General features: G+C 55.2%; 1 protein-coding gene across 2 annotated transcripts in view; it reads right to left on the minus strand.

Annotated features, from left to right (window-relative positions):
* Nucleotides 1–282: 282 nt before the first annotated feature.
* The window catches only part of PRPF6 (pre-mRNA processing factor 6), a 41,062-nt gene continuing 24,837 nt past the window's right edge, over nucleotides 283–16,507 (minus strand). For both annotated transcript variants that reach the window (XM_072735282.1, XM_072735284.1), the window contains exons 12-21: nucleotides 14,375–14,497; nucleotides 10,006–10,127; nucleotides 8,223–8,361; nucleotides 6,635–6,754; nucleotides 6,114–6,290; nucleotides 5,577–5,710; nucleotides 4,722–4,813; nucleotides 3,027–3,141; nucleotides 942–1,068; nucleotides 283–560 (exon numbers count right to left, since the gene is read on the minus strand). In XM_072735282.1, coding sequence (XP_072591383.1) covers nucleotides 408–560; nucleotides 942–1,068; nucleotides 3,027–3,141; nucleotides 4,722–4,813; nucleotides 5,577–5,710; nucleotides 6,114–6,290; nucleotides 6,635–6,754; nucleotides 8,223–8,361; nucleotides 10,006–10,127; nucleotides 14,375–14,497 — 1,302 coding nt within the window. In that variant the 3' untranslated portion in view covers nucleotides 283–407. The remainder of the gene's footprint in view (nucleotides 561–941; nucleotides 1,069–3,026; nucleotides 3,142–4,721; nucleotides 4,814–5,576; nucleotides 5,711–6,113; nucleotides 6,291–6,634; nucleotides 6,755–8,222; nucleotides 8,362–10,005; nucleotides 10,128–14,374; nucleotides 14,498–16,507) is intronic.

The raw sequence follows: 16,507 nt of genomic DNA on the forward strand, positions 1-16,507 counted from the left end.
GCGACCCTGGGGGGCAGATTGTGAGGCGTCCCCCACCCAGGGGGATAAGGCCGTCGTTGCCAGGAGAGCGGGTCCCGCTGTTCCCAGAACGTGCCCGCCCCCGCGCCCACCCCGAGCCAGGGAGGCACACGGCCTCCTCGGCCTCCTCTGCAGCATACGGCTGTCTGGGAGAGGCCCTCTGAAAACAAGAACCCCAGTGAGCCCCTACAAGGCCGGAGGGCCGAGTGGGGCGGCAGCATGGGGGGGACTGGCGCAGAGAAAACCAGGTCACCAATCTGGACGCACTATCTAGAAAAAGTTTAATCAAAGAGCAGGATGGACAGCTCAGAGCCCCTCCCAGCCTCTCCTTGCTACCCCAGGCTCCTCCACGTGCTGCCCCGAGGCCCGCGCCCAACGGGGACCGATGATCAGAAGGTGTTCTTGATGTGGGCTGCCACCAGCACAAGGATCTCCCCGATCTTCCTCTGCCAGTTGGCGATGTCCTTGGACACAGCGCACCACAGCTCCCCGTGCCGGGGCTCGGCGTTCTCGCAGCGCCTCCTCACCTCCTCGCGCTGCTCCTGCGCAGGGACCAGCGGGCGCTCGAGTCAGGGCTCCTCCCAGGGGGCCCCACGTGCTGGCCGCCGCACCAGGCTCCCCCGAAAGCTACCACCGGGCTCGCATGGAGTTGGGACAGAACCCACGGGGCACAAGGTCAGTCCTCAGCCCACCCCTTTACTCTTGGGATCCCGTGCCCCAGGCACCAACTTCTCAAGAAATACTAAGACACCCCTTAAAATCACCCAAACGTCTACGTTTCAGGCTAAGAGGCTACCAGGCTGTAGGGAGAAAGAGCTGCGGAAGCAGAGACTGTCGGGGGGGGGGGGGGGGGGTACCGCTGTGCACAGCCCCCCGCCCCGGTGTGGGGGCAGTGGACCCCCGGTCGCCGAGCAGCACCTCACCTCCGTGCCATGCTGCAGCTCAAACTTGTAGAAGAACGCCCAGGCGTCCCCCAGGTCCGAGTCGATCTTCACCGTGCGGTGGAACCACTCTCTGGCCTTGGTGATCTTCCGCTCGCTCCAGAACAGCCTGTGCGGAATTGCAAGCGCAGACTGAGCGGTCACGTCCGACGGTGCCCGAGGGCTGCTGCGGGGCCAGCACAAGTGACCTGGGCGCCGCCTGCCCGGGCCTGAGTGCACAGCGAGCCCAGCCCTGGCTGTGGCCAGCACGGGGCTTGGCTCTGGCCACACGGATCTCCTGTCCCTGGTGAGCCCCTGGGCCCCCCCGGGAGAGCCGAGGGCGGGCCTGGCTGCCTGGGCGTCCCTCCAGATCACCGGCTTGCAACGGTCCATCAGAGTTCAAACAGCCGTTTCTTAAAAAATCCTCAGAGACCAAGAACTTCAAACTCCTTTAAGTCGGTGTATTTCCCTCTGGGGAAAATACCAGACTAGGAGAGTAAACCTGACAAAAAGTCAAATTACGACTCTGACCCGGGAAGGTGACGTCTCGACCCGCTCCTCAGTAGGTACCTTCGGGATCGTTCTGCTCTCACCCCACCGCCAGCCCCAGGCCCGCGCGGCCTCCAGCGGGAACCCAGCCGACACTCAGGGGCTGGGCCTTGGGTCAGTACCGGGAACGTGGACCAGAGCAGACACGTGGACCAGAGCAGACAGACACGCCCGAAACCAGGCGGTGCTGGGAGCCACCGGTGAGGCTGGCCAGGAACCAAAGGACCCACGAGGGCCCTCGGACAGCCTGGGGCTCTGGGTGCTTCCAGCCAGCTCTACCAGCCCCGGGGCCACAGGCACCGAAGCCAACCCCACACCATGAACCTGCCGTTCAGGGCAGCTGCTGGCGCTGGCCTCGGTTACGGGACGAGTGACTTCGTGCCCTGATAGCTTGATTGTTTTTTAAGCCTTGTGGTATTCTTAATTGCTTGGTGTTAGATAAACTATGACTTAAACAGCACAAACCCCGATAGCAGGTACACAGAACACCAACCTGGGAACAGCAAGGAGTGACTTATTGACTTAGCAAAGCCTTTTACGAGGTTTTATGGCCGCCCTATCAGAGTGTTACACATAACAGTCGTTCTGGGAGGCGGAAGCACAGGGCAGGAGGCAGGCAGCCCCAGACGGGCCCAGGCTGGGCCTCAGGAGCCGGTGCCCTCAGCCCTGCGGCACCTGAGCCCACTGCAGGGGACGGCCCGGTTCCTGCCCAGGCAGCGACAGCACAATGGGAGCTCCCGGGCTGCACGGGCCGCCCCCTGCCCCCCCAGGTGAGGCCCGTGCAGTCCCAGGAGCCCAGCTGAGGTTCTTCCTGAGGACCCTCCACCTCCCAGGCCAGTCACCTCCCACCCTGCCCTCAGGCCCTCCACGCACGGCCACGACGTCACTCCATCTTCCCAAGACCCTGTGCTTCCTCCCATGCCCCGCACACCACATGCCTCCCCAAGGAGCACCTGAGCCAGCACCCGGCACGCAAGCTGCTGCTGGGAGGCCACCGGCTGACCTCCTCTTGCCCTTGGGACCACGCACCCTCAAGGAAAGATGGTCTCCGGCACATCCACATCCACACCCCCATGCATGCCGACTGGGCCTGACCGATGGGCCCTGGATCGTCCCTGAGGTCATCACGGTGAAGATGTCTGCTTTCTCACCCTCACGCAAGAAAAACACCTTGCTTATAGCCCTTTGAGCCAAAGGACTTTGCTTACTCAATTCTGTGTGGACCAATGTCAGCAAGTTTGCCTCCTACGGCCACGGACATGTGGAGGTGTAAACTGAAAGTGCCACAGACAAGACAGCAGCCCCATCAGGAGCCCAGGACGGAGGGAAGGCGGGCTGGGCCCAGAGCAAGCTGCGTCTGTGGTTCCAGGCAGCCCAGGCCAGCGGGGCAGCATGTGTCTGCGTGGCCTCTACGTGGAGGTGTGCCCACTTTGGGTCAAAGCAGAAGTGCTTTGTCACGGAGCTCTGGCGGCCAAGGACCCTAAGGGGTTCCATTAGGCACCCCAAAGGTCAGCAATCCCAGAGGAACCCCCCACTCACTTGGCCACAGCTAGGAGGACGTGGGGGTCATGCTCACACTTCTTCAGGGCATCGACGCTCTTGGTCTTCCTCTGGGGCCTCGCCTCAAGAAAGATGGCTTCAGACCACAGGACACCTGCAATTCAGACACAACACCACAGCTCACACCCACCTCTGCTCTCAGAAACAGCCCAACCACGTGCAGGCTACCTCAAGAGGGGCTGGCCGACCCTGGGTGCCCGCAGCCCGCGGCCACGACCTCCATGTGTCTGCCCCACAGCAGCCCTGACGGCACAGGCCAGACGACTTTCCAGTGGTGACTGGGTTGCAAGAACCCCAAACCTACGAGATTCATTCCCACCAATGCTGTAATTCCACACGCAAGGATTTATTACAACAAAACAATCAGAAACGCCAGTAAAGATTCAAACTGGCCGACAGGTGAGTGGCATACTTCTAGCACATCCACGGGTACGTTCTATGAAGCCACTAAAAAATATACATTCCTAAAGATTTGATGATGATGGAAAATTCTCACAAAACTTTCAGTTCCAAGGGCATCTGGGTGGCTCAGGTGGTGAAGCATTTGTCCTCGGCTCAGGTCGTGATCTGGGGATTCTGGGATCAATCCCGGGTCAGGCTCCCTGCTCAGCGGAGACCCTGCTTCTCCCTCTGCCTCCAACCCTCCCCACACTCCTGTTCTCGGTCTCAAATAAATAATAAGTAACATCTTAAACAGAATAACCCTTTCAGCTTTAAAACAAGGCACAACGCTCAACACATAGTAGCACTTCAGTTGTGTGCAGTGACAGGCTGTAATAATACAAGTGAGCTAAAACTAACAGTTTCTCAGGAGTGGGCTTACACAAGACTTTTTTTGGGGGGGTCAAGATTTTATTTATTTATTTATTTATTCATTCATTCATTCATTCATTTATTTATTGTAATTTTTAAAAAGATTTTATTTATTTATTCATGAGAGACACAGGCAGAGGAAGAAGCAGGCTCCATGCAGGGAGCCTGACGGGGCTGGGGCTCAATGCCCAGTCTCCAGGATCACACCCTGGGCGGAAGGCGGCGCTAAACCGCTGGGCCACCGGGGCTGTCCTAGATTTTATTTTTGAGTAATCTCCACACCCAGCATAGGGCTCTAATTCACAACCCAGAGATGACGAGTCAGACGCTCCACCCGCTGAGCCTGCCGGGTGACCTATAGGTGATGTTTAATATCTTTTGTTTATTAAACTCCAAATATGTTCGTTCTGCACATATGTTTAAACTAGATTTGATTGATTGATTGATTGATTTTATTTATTCCTGAGAGACGCAGAGAGAGAGGCAGAGACACAGGCAGAGGCAGAAGCAGCCTCCCTGTGGGGAGCCCGACGCAAGACTCGATCCCGGGACCCCAGGGCCACGGACTGAGCCCAAGGCAGACATTCAACCGCTGAGCCCCCCGGGCCCCCCTACACTCGTGTTTAGACGTAAGGTAAGATACCAGAAGTTAAGCTTCAGAAGAAAAAGTAACGGGGGCACACCAGAGCACAAAGTCAAACTCCTCACGCCAGGAGTAGAGACACAGTGCAAATGCCTGAGACCAAGTGCAGCTGAAGCTCTGACAGACAAAGCACGTTACCAGCATGTGTGATTCCTGAGACCCTCTCCCTCAGGAAATGCCACTGCCTGCCGGGTGTGGGGAGGCAGGAAGCCACTTACCGGAGTTGGGGCACTCCTGCAGTGCCTTGGCCATGAGCGTGTTGGCGATGTTCTTCAGCCCTGCACGGTACTCCAGTCGCACAGACTCCAACCTGAGGAAGGGCCCACGGGGCAGTCCAGCACCCACGCACAGAAGCCCCGGGACAAGCCTAGCTACGTTCCCGGAATTCCTGGGAAGCCACCGCGGCTGGAGCTCCCTGCTCTGCCAAGCAGAGCTCATCCACCGGAGAAGCAAGGCACTGGAGCCCGCCCACCGTGAGGACCAGAGGCAGCTGCCACCACAGCTGAGGCCTGGGACCCCGGTATCACACGGGTGCGAGTAAATACAGGTAGGACAAGGACAGGCTGGCACAGGCTGGCACGCTAGTGCTGCTGGGACAGTGAACGACATCCGCAGCGTCCCGGACCTGCCCATGCTCCCGGGTCTCCTTTGGCAACCACCACGCTGAGCCCTGACACCATGAGCCCTCCGCGGCACAGCCCTGCAAGCTCTCTGCTACGGACAGGAGGCCAGCCTCACCTGACAACCTCCTGCTCATCCCTTAAAGCCTCATCTAAAAGCCACCCCTTCTGGGGAGCCCTTTCTTGGCTGCACCCATACTCGACCCCCCGGTGTTAGCTCCCGGCTCCCCGGTCACCTTCTACCAGAGCACAAATTAAACTGTGTGCAACTAACTACGGGCCCACGAGTGTCCAGGACGAACCCTCCCAAGGCAACTGTGCTTCCTCGTGGCCAGCAACTGCCACCCTTGCCATGGAACCTGGGCTGGAAATGCTGCTGCACGAATGGCCCCACGTGCGCAACAGCGGGAAGACAGCCCACTGGAGGGGTGAGCAGGGTCTGCCAGGACTCACCACAGGCCAGGGTTCTTTGGGTTCTTCAGGCGAGACTTTTCCAGAATGGCCCGAGCTCGGGTCAGCTGCCCAACCTTCTCCTCCAGCCGAGAAAGCAAAAGCCACAGAGGGGTGGAGTGGGGACATTTCTTCAACTGCAAGCAACAGAGACAAGTAAGAGAGGGCTCGGCTGGTGTTGGAGGAGCTGTGACGGCTGTGGCCAGCCCCTCAGGCCGGGGGAGTCAGGGATGCTCGTGTCCACAGAGTCCTACCCGTAAGCATGGGGTGGGGGTTTATGTGTGTGGCAATGCAGTGAACAAGTGCACACAGGGTGCGTGTGTTCTCACTACCTGGCTGTGCTACGTGTGCATGCACGTGGGGTGCGTACACAGCGGCCCTGTTAGGTGTCCTGTAACCCAGGCCTCACTGAGTGCAGTGCACACAGCTCTGCAGACGGCAGGGCGCAGGCCTAAGCGAGGGGACCACTACCAGCTGGGGCCTAAGCAAGTCACTGCCCACCAGGCCTCTCATTCCCGCCCAGGAACCAGCTGAGCTCACCCCCTGGTTGTAGGCTTCCCGAGCCCTCTCCATCAGCTCCTCCTGCTCCTCAATCTGTCCCTTCATCATCCACAGCTTAGGGAAGTCCTCGTAGTGCCTCAGCGCCTCCTCGCACAGCTCCTGGGCAGCTGCGATGTTCCCCAGCACCCACTCCAGCTTCACAGACTTCATGAACACCTGCGAGGCAGACACGCTGTCCAACAGCCCCAAGCCCCCCTGCCCCCCCGGAGATGTCCCGACGGCAGGACTGCCTCTAGCACTGGCCCCAGCCAGATGGCACCTTCGCGATACGGGTTTCACACCACAGCTCCCTGGACAGGTCACTTGCCCCACTGGGTAAGTTCCTGCCCACACAGGAACTTCTGTAGGGTGTTTCACATCCTTTGGCATCCTTTTGGCAGGGGGTCTAAATGCAGAAACACATCTCAAAGCCAAGGATGAACCAACAGCCCTAGAGTACTGGGGCCTTAGTGGCACCTCACGCTTCCCGGACCCCACAGGCCTCGGGGCAGCCTGCTCACCCGGGCAGTGGGCGCACTGCTCCGCGCCTTGGCCAGCAGCCTGCGGGCTCGCTCATACTCGTTGTTCTCGGACTCCAGCTTCACAGCAGCCAGCCAAATCTCCTCACTGTTGGGGTTGGCCTGGAGGGAGAGTGCAGCCGTGTCCGGGTGGGATCAGAGCACAGTGGCCAGCGCTAGGTTACACTTAATCAAAAGCAGCCAGCCTGGGTGCGGGGCCGGGGCCTCGCTCTACTGCAGGACAGTCTAATCTAATAAGCACGTTCGGGGCTAACGAACAAAGCTGGGTCCAGCCCAAGAATGCTGACCTACCTGAAAACAAGCCAGCTCATTTTGTGGGCACCCAGGCAACAACACCGGCAGTGGCAGAGCCACCTTCTCCGTGGCCCACCCTAAGCCCTCGTGGCCTCTCAAAGCTGAAACAGCTCACTCACGTCCTACCTGTATGGATCGGCCACACCCAACCCCCTCCCACGCCTGCTGACAAGGAACTGGCCATCTCAGTGCGTCCATGGGAGTAGGAAAGAAGGATGCCCAGGGCACTGCTGACAGTGCGGAGGGCTCCCACACGGGCTAGCACTGGGCCAGCTACAACCCAGAATCCAGCGGACACAGGGGTAGTACCGTCACAGCCTCCTGAAAGCACAGCTGCCCGCTGGCACACTTGCCTGGCCCCATCACAGACCTGATAAGCAGCCCCAGAGTGACAGGCACCTGAAGGCTGGTGTTGGGGACAAGCTGCAGTGTCCAGGGAGACGGCAGGAGAATGTGTGACTCAGACGGGAGCAGTGTCCACAACATGTGGCTGTCCTCCAGCAGACAGCAGAAAGCAAAAGGCCAGGTGTAGGCCAACCCCCTCTCACAGCCTTTACTCAAGGGCCAACCTTGTCACGCTAGTCAGGGCTGCAACAACACACTGACAGTTGCGCTGCACTCAACACTTCATAAAAACATGCTGTGAGCACCGAATGACACATGGAAGTGTTGAATCGCTACGGCCGTACCTTCCTGAAACTGATGGAACACCGCACGCTGACTCTACTGCAAGCTCCTAGCACCCCCACTGCCCAGCTCATGACAGCAGCCGTAACGAGCCTGGCTACGCGCAGCTGTCTGAATGGAACGCCTCCATCTGAATGGAGCCAGATGCCCAGTGGCTCCAGGGGGCCCCGCAGGGACTGGACAACTGAATTTTCACATAGGAAAGAGGCTGTCACTGTGCTCTTATGTGGGGAAACGGTGGTCTTTGGCAACTGCTCCACGCAGCTGGGGAAGGTCACCTGCTGGCCCTGTGTTCTGGGTTCTGGAAAATCTGGGCTATTGTCATACCAAGGGGCCACGACCAAGGGGTAGGTCCACTTCCTGGCCACTGTCCTGCCTGTGGGCCCTCTCAGGACCCCGGCTGCCTGCAGAGCACCCTAAGTTTGGTGCATCCTGACCACACACACCTCCTCCCTTGGGTCGGCTCCCGTCAGTGAGCAGGGGGAGGCCTTGAGGGCACACGCACCCTGAAGCCCTCAGTCCTCAACAGACACGGAGGTTGGGTTCCAGTGCACACGCCCCCTGCAGCGCAGATGACCCCTCAACCCACCTGGAAGGCCAGAGCCAGGATGCTCCTTGCTGCAGGCACATCCCCTGCCAGCCACTTGGACTTGGCGCCCATAAGCCACAGCACCTCCGCTTTGGGGCAATGGGCCACAGCCCTCTGCAGGAGCGCTTCCAGGGACTCCCTGGAAGAGAGGGGGCCACGGTCACCACCGGAGCACACAGGGTGCTCACAGCCTCAGCGTGGGTGCTGAAAAGACAGTTACTGCTCCAAAGTTCGGCGCTATCAATGATTTACCAGATTTTACAATGGGGAGACTGTGGGGAAATCTTTTCTCTTCATAAAGGTTCTAAAATCAACTACTGAAGAGGGTGCTACAAAGCAAGGCATTGTTACGTGGCTAAGCCCAATGGAGGGACTTCTCAGGGGCCCTTTTATGGCTTTGTGTCCTGAGCGGAATGATAACTTCACGGTCTGGGTGACAGGAGAGCTCTTTTCATCTGTAACCACCGATCCGCCGATAAAGATTACGACCTAGAATCTATTCTTTGGTATCCAAAGAAAAAGTCTTACTGGAAAAAAGCTACTTTGGTCACTACGGAGCAAGAGTACCACCAGTGTGGGTGCTGGGTGTGAGGCCCCCACGCCTCCCGTGGCCACCGTCGCTCTGCGGCACCACCACACAAACGACCTCTCTGGGCCTCGGCAGCAAGACGAAGAACTCACTCTGTGTGCAGCCCGAGAGAGAGCACATCCTGCTTCCCAGGCAACACCAGAACCAGGACCCCAGATCCCGAGTGCCCCACCTCCTCTCACCATTCCATTCCATGAGTCAGCCGGATGGGAAGGGTGCCAGAGACAGGGAGGGGAACTGCCCCGAGCCCAGGGACCAAGGGCAGCAGTGGCAGCGAGGCACATCCACAAACCACACCTGGCAGGGGAGGCCCTGCTCTAAACACGGACTGTCACAGGTGAACTTGTACAGGGTGGGCCAGCACAGTCCTCTCAAAGCATCCCCAAATGAGTTAATTCCGAAACCCCAAATGAGATGGTGGGAGTGGGGATTAGACAGGAGCTCTGAGCAACACACATGGACAGACACCCTGACCAGACAGATTCGACAATGCCGGGCAAGGAAAGAACTAGGGCCCCGGTGCTCCTAGCAGAAGCCCTGTCCCCCACACCCCACCCAGCACAGGGAAGAGCAGCAGAGGGCCTGGGCAGAGAGCACACACAGCAACATGAGAGACGCTGCCCCGGGGAGACACCCCCTGAACACCAGAAATTGCAACACCTAATTTAATCAGCAGTTATAGCCAATAAGGCAGATCCAAAAGGTTTTTTCAATTAAAGAATACAATTAGAGAAAACTGTCAAGGACCTCCTCAGAGCACAAAACTAGCCCAAACCCAAAGTCAGCACAGCTTAAATGAAAACCATGCCTGCCTGGGCCCAGACGCCACACCGCCCACACTGCTAAAGCCACCGCTGGCAAGACACAGGGCTGCAGGCCCCTGCTTTGCCCCAGGCACCCTGTGGGCCACCAGGCGTCCGCCAGCTCAGCTGCAGGCATTTCTGCAGAGACACTGCGTCTCAGTCTCAACTCTGAAGCACTGCTGGCCCTATCACAGAAGGAGCCATACAGAGCTCACAGCCTCAAGTGTCGGAGAAGCCTCTGCCCCTCGTCGCAGACGACTGGATCCCAGTTCAGGCCCTCACCCACCTGTGGGGACATGAGGTTTAAATTCAGCTCTACCCAACCTGGCGTCAGAGGATCAACGAGCACACAGGGGTGGAGAGCGCCCACACCTGGGGACCAAGCACATACCTGGTGCCGTGGTTCTTCTCAAAGTAGGCAGCTCGCAGCCACACACTCTTCTTGCTGGGGAACACTTGCAGGGCGTAGGCATAGATAGCTCGCGCACACTCCAGGGCATTGTGGGCCACACACTAGAGCAGAGAGACAAGCGTGAGAGCGGGCGGCCAGCACAGGCATCAGAGCGAGAGGCGTGATGGCATCTGCTCAAAATCACACAACAGGACGACCCAATGAGAAACGCATCCAGGACAGGGAAACCCCAGGAGGACGGGGACGTGACACACACAGGGCCTGGCATGGGGCTGTCTGCCGCCCCCGACAAACAGGAGTGGGTAGAGGAGCGGCAGCCACACACACGGCTCCTCTTTAAGAATTAGGTGTGGTGCATATTTTCCATCATAAGATATACCACAGGTGAATTCAAAGAAGACCAAGAAAGTACCCACCCACTTGAGTGAGTGTGGATGAGTGTGGGCTCCGGTGTGCAGGACAGAGCAGCTCTGGAGTCACACAGCAGACTGCGAATGCACTGCATGCACTCAGTCACACACCTCAAGGAGGTGGAAAGGCAACTTTTAGGATATGTGTTGTTTTTTATTTTTTAAGATTTTATTTATTTGAGAGAGAGAGCAAGCACATAGGAGTACAGCAGGGGGAGGGGTAGAGGGAGAGGGAGAGCAGGCTCCCCACTGAGCAGGAAGTCTGACGCAGGACTCCATCCCAGGACCCTGAGATCATGACCTGAGCGAAAGGCAGACACTTCACCGACTGAGCCACCCAGGCGCTCCTGGATATGTGTATTTTACCGCAATAAAAAATGCAGGTTAAAAAAGAACCCGTCCACTCACACAGCCCTACCATAAACAGGTGCTGTTCTCTTCGGATGTTGTTTTCCTCACTTAAGAATGATTTTATTTCCTGGGTAGCATCACGCAACACAAGAAAACAAGTTACTATTCATGGTGTCACTGTCTCTAGATGGTCACGACCCAGGGACACTCACTGGGATAGGCTGACAGCTGTTCTCACTGGGCCGCACGCAGCTTAAAGGCCAGTGCCCAGCACACTCCATGCCGGATGCTCACGGACCGCCCAAAAAAACACGTGGCTTGGGAGCACCTGGGTGGCTCAGTCGGTGAAGCGTCCACCTTTGGCTCAGGTCAAATGAATAAACAAAATCTTAAAAAAAAAAAAAAAATGCGGCTCTCCCATACTCTGCAGACCCAGGAAGCACTCTCATACCAAGGGGTTTTGTACCTTGAGGTAAGTGAAAAGCCACTAGAAGTGTGTCAGAAACAAAGTTTTGCAACACTGATCATCCAAATGGCACGGATGGAGCTGGACAGGCAGCCTCACAGCATCTGAGCCACCCAAGGCCACTTCCCAGATTGACAGCTGTGTTCTCGAAGAGAACCACTAGCAAGCCTCCTGGCGTTCAAAGACCACCAGCGTGGAAACGGGCGTGGAGGAGTCAAAAGAGCAGGGACGCAACTGAGACGTCCGCATTCAGACTGGGTTCCTCTTTGGTCACGGGGCCTGGATCTGACTCAACCCCCACAGAAACCAGGAAGGGCCCTGGCCTGGGCATGTCCCAATCAGAAGCATCTGGAAAAGTGAGGAAGGTGCCAGGTGAGGGTTAGACCCCACAGAAACTGGTCTGTACCCCTCTCTGTGACTGCTGACCAAGGTCCTGAGGCCATTACAAAGCCTTCTGGGTACCCACTGCCCACAAGATCCAGTGACATCCTGCCCAGGGCTTCGTGTGTGGGTGGCCTGGGCCCATCCCCGGGGGCTGGGAGCATCAGGCAAACATTCCATTCTTCTAGGCACAGGACTCCAGCTCTTCCTCCAGAATCACACAGTTCCGCAGAAGACACTGCGCCTGCTCCAGCACACGTGGAAGGGGCAACAACAGAGGGAAAGTCTGCAATGGCCCGTGGGTTCCTGCTCTCAGTCCACTACCCGCAGGGCAGTGCCACCTGCCCCCCAACGCCCAGGGCCTCCAGTGCCATCAAAGGCAATAAGGAAGGTAAAAAGAAATGAAGCATTTAACTCCACAGGTGGAATAAAACGGAGTCCAGGGATCCCTGGGGGCGCTCAGCAGTTTACTGCATCTGCCTTCATTCAGCCCAGGGTGTGACCCCGGAATCGAGTCCCCCATCAGGCTCCCTGTAGGAGCCTGCTTCTCCTTCTGCCTGTGTCTCTGCCTCTCTCTCTCTCTCTGTGTCTCTCATGAATAAATAAAATCTTAAAAAAAAAAAAAAAAGGAATTTAACAACCAGAAACTGGGATTCTTTTGCATATTAAGGAATTTTCTTCCAATATAGACACTGAGCATGCTTGTTAAGTTATTCTTCATACTTTGTGTCTTGAATGTTACACAATGAAAAGTTTTTAAATATCACCATGGTTGGCCTGTGTCTTGACTTCCCTAAAAAACCGAGAGCATAGGGATCCCTGGGTGGCGCAGCGGTTTGGCGCCTGCCTTTGGCCCAGGGCGCGATCCTGGAGACCCGGGATCGAATCCCACATCAGGCTCCCAGTGCATGGAGCCTGCTTCTCCCTCTGCCTGTGTCTCTGCCTCTCTCTCTCTCTGTGTGTGTGACTGTCATAAATAAATAAAAATTAAAAAAAAAAAAAAAAAAAAAAAAAAAAGAACCGAGAGCATATTCACTGTGCACAAGGTCACCTGCAGGCCCTGGAAGTGGCCAGCACCCAGCACTGGTGCTCTGGGTCACGGCACACGTGGCATTCAAGAGGAGGTCATGTGAGCTCCACACAGGTGATGCCAGCAGGGCCATGAGCTCACAGAATAGAGCAGGGATCCTTAGTCTCTCCTAACATAGGGAACCAAATACCGAAATGAATAAGGAACAGAGGAAAGCTCTTCATTATTATAGAATTCCATCCAATAAACTGTAACAAAACGTAGAAGAAATGGTATTTAGGAAAGTGCTATTTGGCAAATAGCACACAGGCGGAAAACATCATTCGTGGACCTGCAAACTAGTAGGTCGAAGTTCGACAAGACACAGGATGTTTAGTCTCAGAATGCCTCTCCACAAAACACTTATTACAAAGGACAAAAAGAGTAACCTTCCGGTGGAGAAACCTGATGGACGCCACTTGAGTTGGTCTGGAGCTGAAAGGGCACCCAAGCCTACCAACAACCCGCCAGGAGGGCCTGATGTCCTGCAAAGAGGCAGAACCCCGGCCCACGGGGAGGAAACCTCACGGAGACCTGAATCAAGGGGGCCCCGCAAAACCACTGGCCCGTCCTGACAAAGGTCAGACTCCTGAAACACAGAGATAGACCGAGCCCCTCCTGCAGACTGACTAGCAGGGCCAGAGGCGAGGATGTGACTCTGGGCGGCCCCTGACTTTCCTTCTGCTAACAGGACACTTAGCAAGGGAATTAGTAACATTTGGATAAGGTCTGCAAATTACATAATAGCACTGTATCAACATTATTTCCTGATTTTGATAGCTCTGCTATGATTGTGTAAGAAAATGTCCTCTTTTACAGGAAAGGGGCCATCCCCTCTGCAGCTTGCTTGCGCATATTCAAAGCATGTGTAAGAGAGATGTGTGTGCGCGCGCGCGCGCGCATGGCTGGAGGATGAGAAGACAGATGTGGTGAAGTGGTCAAATCTGGAGGAATCTGGGTAAAAGGTACATAAGAATTCTTTGTACGGTTTTGCGACTTTTCTGGTAAATCTAAAATTATTTCAAAATAAATAGGTAGGGGCACCCTGGGTGGCTCAGCGGTTTAGCGCCGCCCTTTGGCCCAGGGCAGGATCCTGGAGACCCGGGATCGAGTCCCACGTCGGGCTCCCTGTGTGGAGCCTGCTTCTCCCTCTGCCTGTGTCTCTGCCTCTGTGTGTCTTTCATGAATAAATAAATAAAATCTTTAATAAAAAAAAACAACAAAATAAGGTTAAAAAAAAAGGAAGGCCGAAATCAAGGCATCAATTACCTAAAATATGTATGGATTTTGACCCCATGCTTTCTTCTCTGGACGCCTATTCGGAAGCAGTCTCACGGTAGGCAAAAGCTGTGTATGCAAACTGTTTTCTGAAGGCAATTTATAAAAGAAACAAGGGGGATAACCCCGATGTGGAGAGGTAAACAGCTGAGAGCTCTGTGGGCTCCCGCTCTGTACTGGCTCCTGGCCCCCAGGACACAATCAGCTCACCCAGAGTGCAGAGCGCAGCAGATGACCAGGTACGCAAAAAGTAGCTCCCCAGGTAAACCTGGGTTAAGAGAAAACTGTATTTCTTCCAACTGCAATTATGTTTAAAAATCAGCAGATCGAAACCACATCCCAACAGCAGCCTAGTTCCCCACAGAGACTCCAGGCCCACGTAGCCTGACTTACGCTGTCGGCATCTTCCATCCATGTGTGCTTCCGATCTTCCTCCTCAATCCCAATGCCAATCACAGCACGCATGACGGCCTGGCAGGTGGCCACACTCCCAGCCTTGTCACACTCCTCGGCATCCTGAAAGAGGGACACAAAACTGTAGTCCAGAGCCCCAGGTGCCTGAGACAGGGGACACATTACTCCTATATGATGAGGACCGAGAGAGCCTCTGCACTGCCAGTGGGGTGTGCACACAAGGCTCTGATGCCCGTCATGCCCTGCCATGGCTCACCTGACTGGGTCTGCCTCCTTCACTGAAGTACCCATCCCTGCCACCCGGCAGATGAATGCTCGGCAAATACCTAAGGGCTTAACAAAGCTGCGTCTATCCACTCAACAAACATTATATAAGCACCTGCTGCATACAATATACCAAAGTAGGCAACTAAGTGGCTATAAGAGGTTCCTAGAGGAAAGAAACTTCCAAAGAACCAAGAATCAAGAATCAATACAAGCTCACAAACACTTGTATCTGTTGGTCTGAACTCTGGATTCAAAATGGACAAAAGAAAAATAATCTAACCAAAACAGACAGGGGATGGGGATAAAAGAAGCCTGGCACATAGAAGGTAAGATAGAAACCCAGAGGAAGGACCAATCACAAGTGTGTCCCATCAAGCAGGCAGGCAGGCAGGCAGGCTGACCCGCCAGGAAAGCACTTGACTTTAGAAAGCAGATTTCAGGATGTGCAGAGAAAAGACAGCCATGGTTCTACAGCAGGAGATACAGAAATGCGCCACTTAGGTCTCCTGCACATCAATCAGGGAAGGACCAAAATGCAATAGAGCAATGCCACAAAGGATATAAAATACACAGTTCTCTGGGTGCCTGGGGCGCTCAGTGGGTTAAGCGTCTCCCTTTGGCTCAGGTCATGATCTCAGGGTCCTGAGATCGAGCCAAATGTCCGGCTCCCTGCTCAGTGGGGAGTCTGCTTCTCCCTCTCTGTCTGCCGTTCCCCCTGCTTGTGCTCTCTCAATCTCTCTCAAATAGATAAAATATTTTTTAAAAAAAACCCACACAGTTGTTCAGAAAACAAAACTGCGACTTTTAAACATCTGAAAAAATAAATAAAAATAAATAAATAAAAAACAAATAAACATCTGAAAATACGCCATTCTTATTTTTCCCAAGTACTATCTTAGACGTAGGAGATCAGCAACATCAAAATGTGTACCGACATACTCATACGGCAAAGATAGAGACACAGATACTTGCATGTGACTGAGGATCACACATGGACAATCCCCCAGGGGGCAATTTCATGTCCTCTATCAAAATAAAACATACATATGTTGACTTAGAAATCCTACTTTAAGTAATTCATCTTACAAAAACGTTCCCATCCATGCAAAACCACCTACATACCGGAACACTTTTATAGTGCTCTTTCCAACAGTAAAGGGTGGAAACGACCCCATTATATCTACTGATGAGAGCCTTATGGAAAGTGGTCAGGGCAACAGGGTGCAGGGGACATGCACTGCTGTGACGGTAGAGGCAGGCTGAACATGGTGATCCAGAGGCAACCCTGGACAGACCTCCAAGTGCAATGAGCCACAGAAGCCCACCCAGAGCCCCTTGGGGCCCGACAAGCATCAGAGAAGCCCCCACGCAGAGAGCAGAGCCAATGGCAAAGACCTAAGGAGACGGCATGTGTTAGCCATGATGAGAAGGCCAGTGATAAGCAAGGAAGCACAGCAGCAAATGAGTGAGGCAGTGGCCCCCAAGCCTGGACCTCAGGGCCGGCCTTGCAGGCCACAGCAAGAGCTCTGGGTTCTACTGCAATGTGGCAGGAAGGAACCCAGAGATTTTTAAGCCAGAGAATGAGTCACATAATCATATTTTAAAAGGACCACCCTGTTGTGTGGAGCATCAGCAGGGCTATACATTAGGAGATACTGCCATGCCCAGGAGAGGCTGTGTGGTCTGGCTGAGGATGACCGCAGTCACGTGAAAGGGAGTATCTGGACCAGGGACAGATGGGATGGTACACTTGCCTTCCGTGGGATAGGAGCAAAAGGAGTCAGCAGGGGTGCACAAGGCATAAACGGTGGTGCCACATACTGAGGTAAGCTAGCTCGAGGCCTA

The sequence above is a fragment of the Vulpes vulpes genome, chromosome 14 (genome assembly GCF_048418805.1).
Source record: "Vulpes vulpes isolate BD-2025 chromosome 14, VulVul3, whole genome shotgun sequence".
Classification (NCBI taxonomy): Eukaryota; Metazoa; Chordata; class Mammalia; order Carnivora; family Canidae; genus Vulpes; species Vulpes vulpes.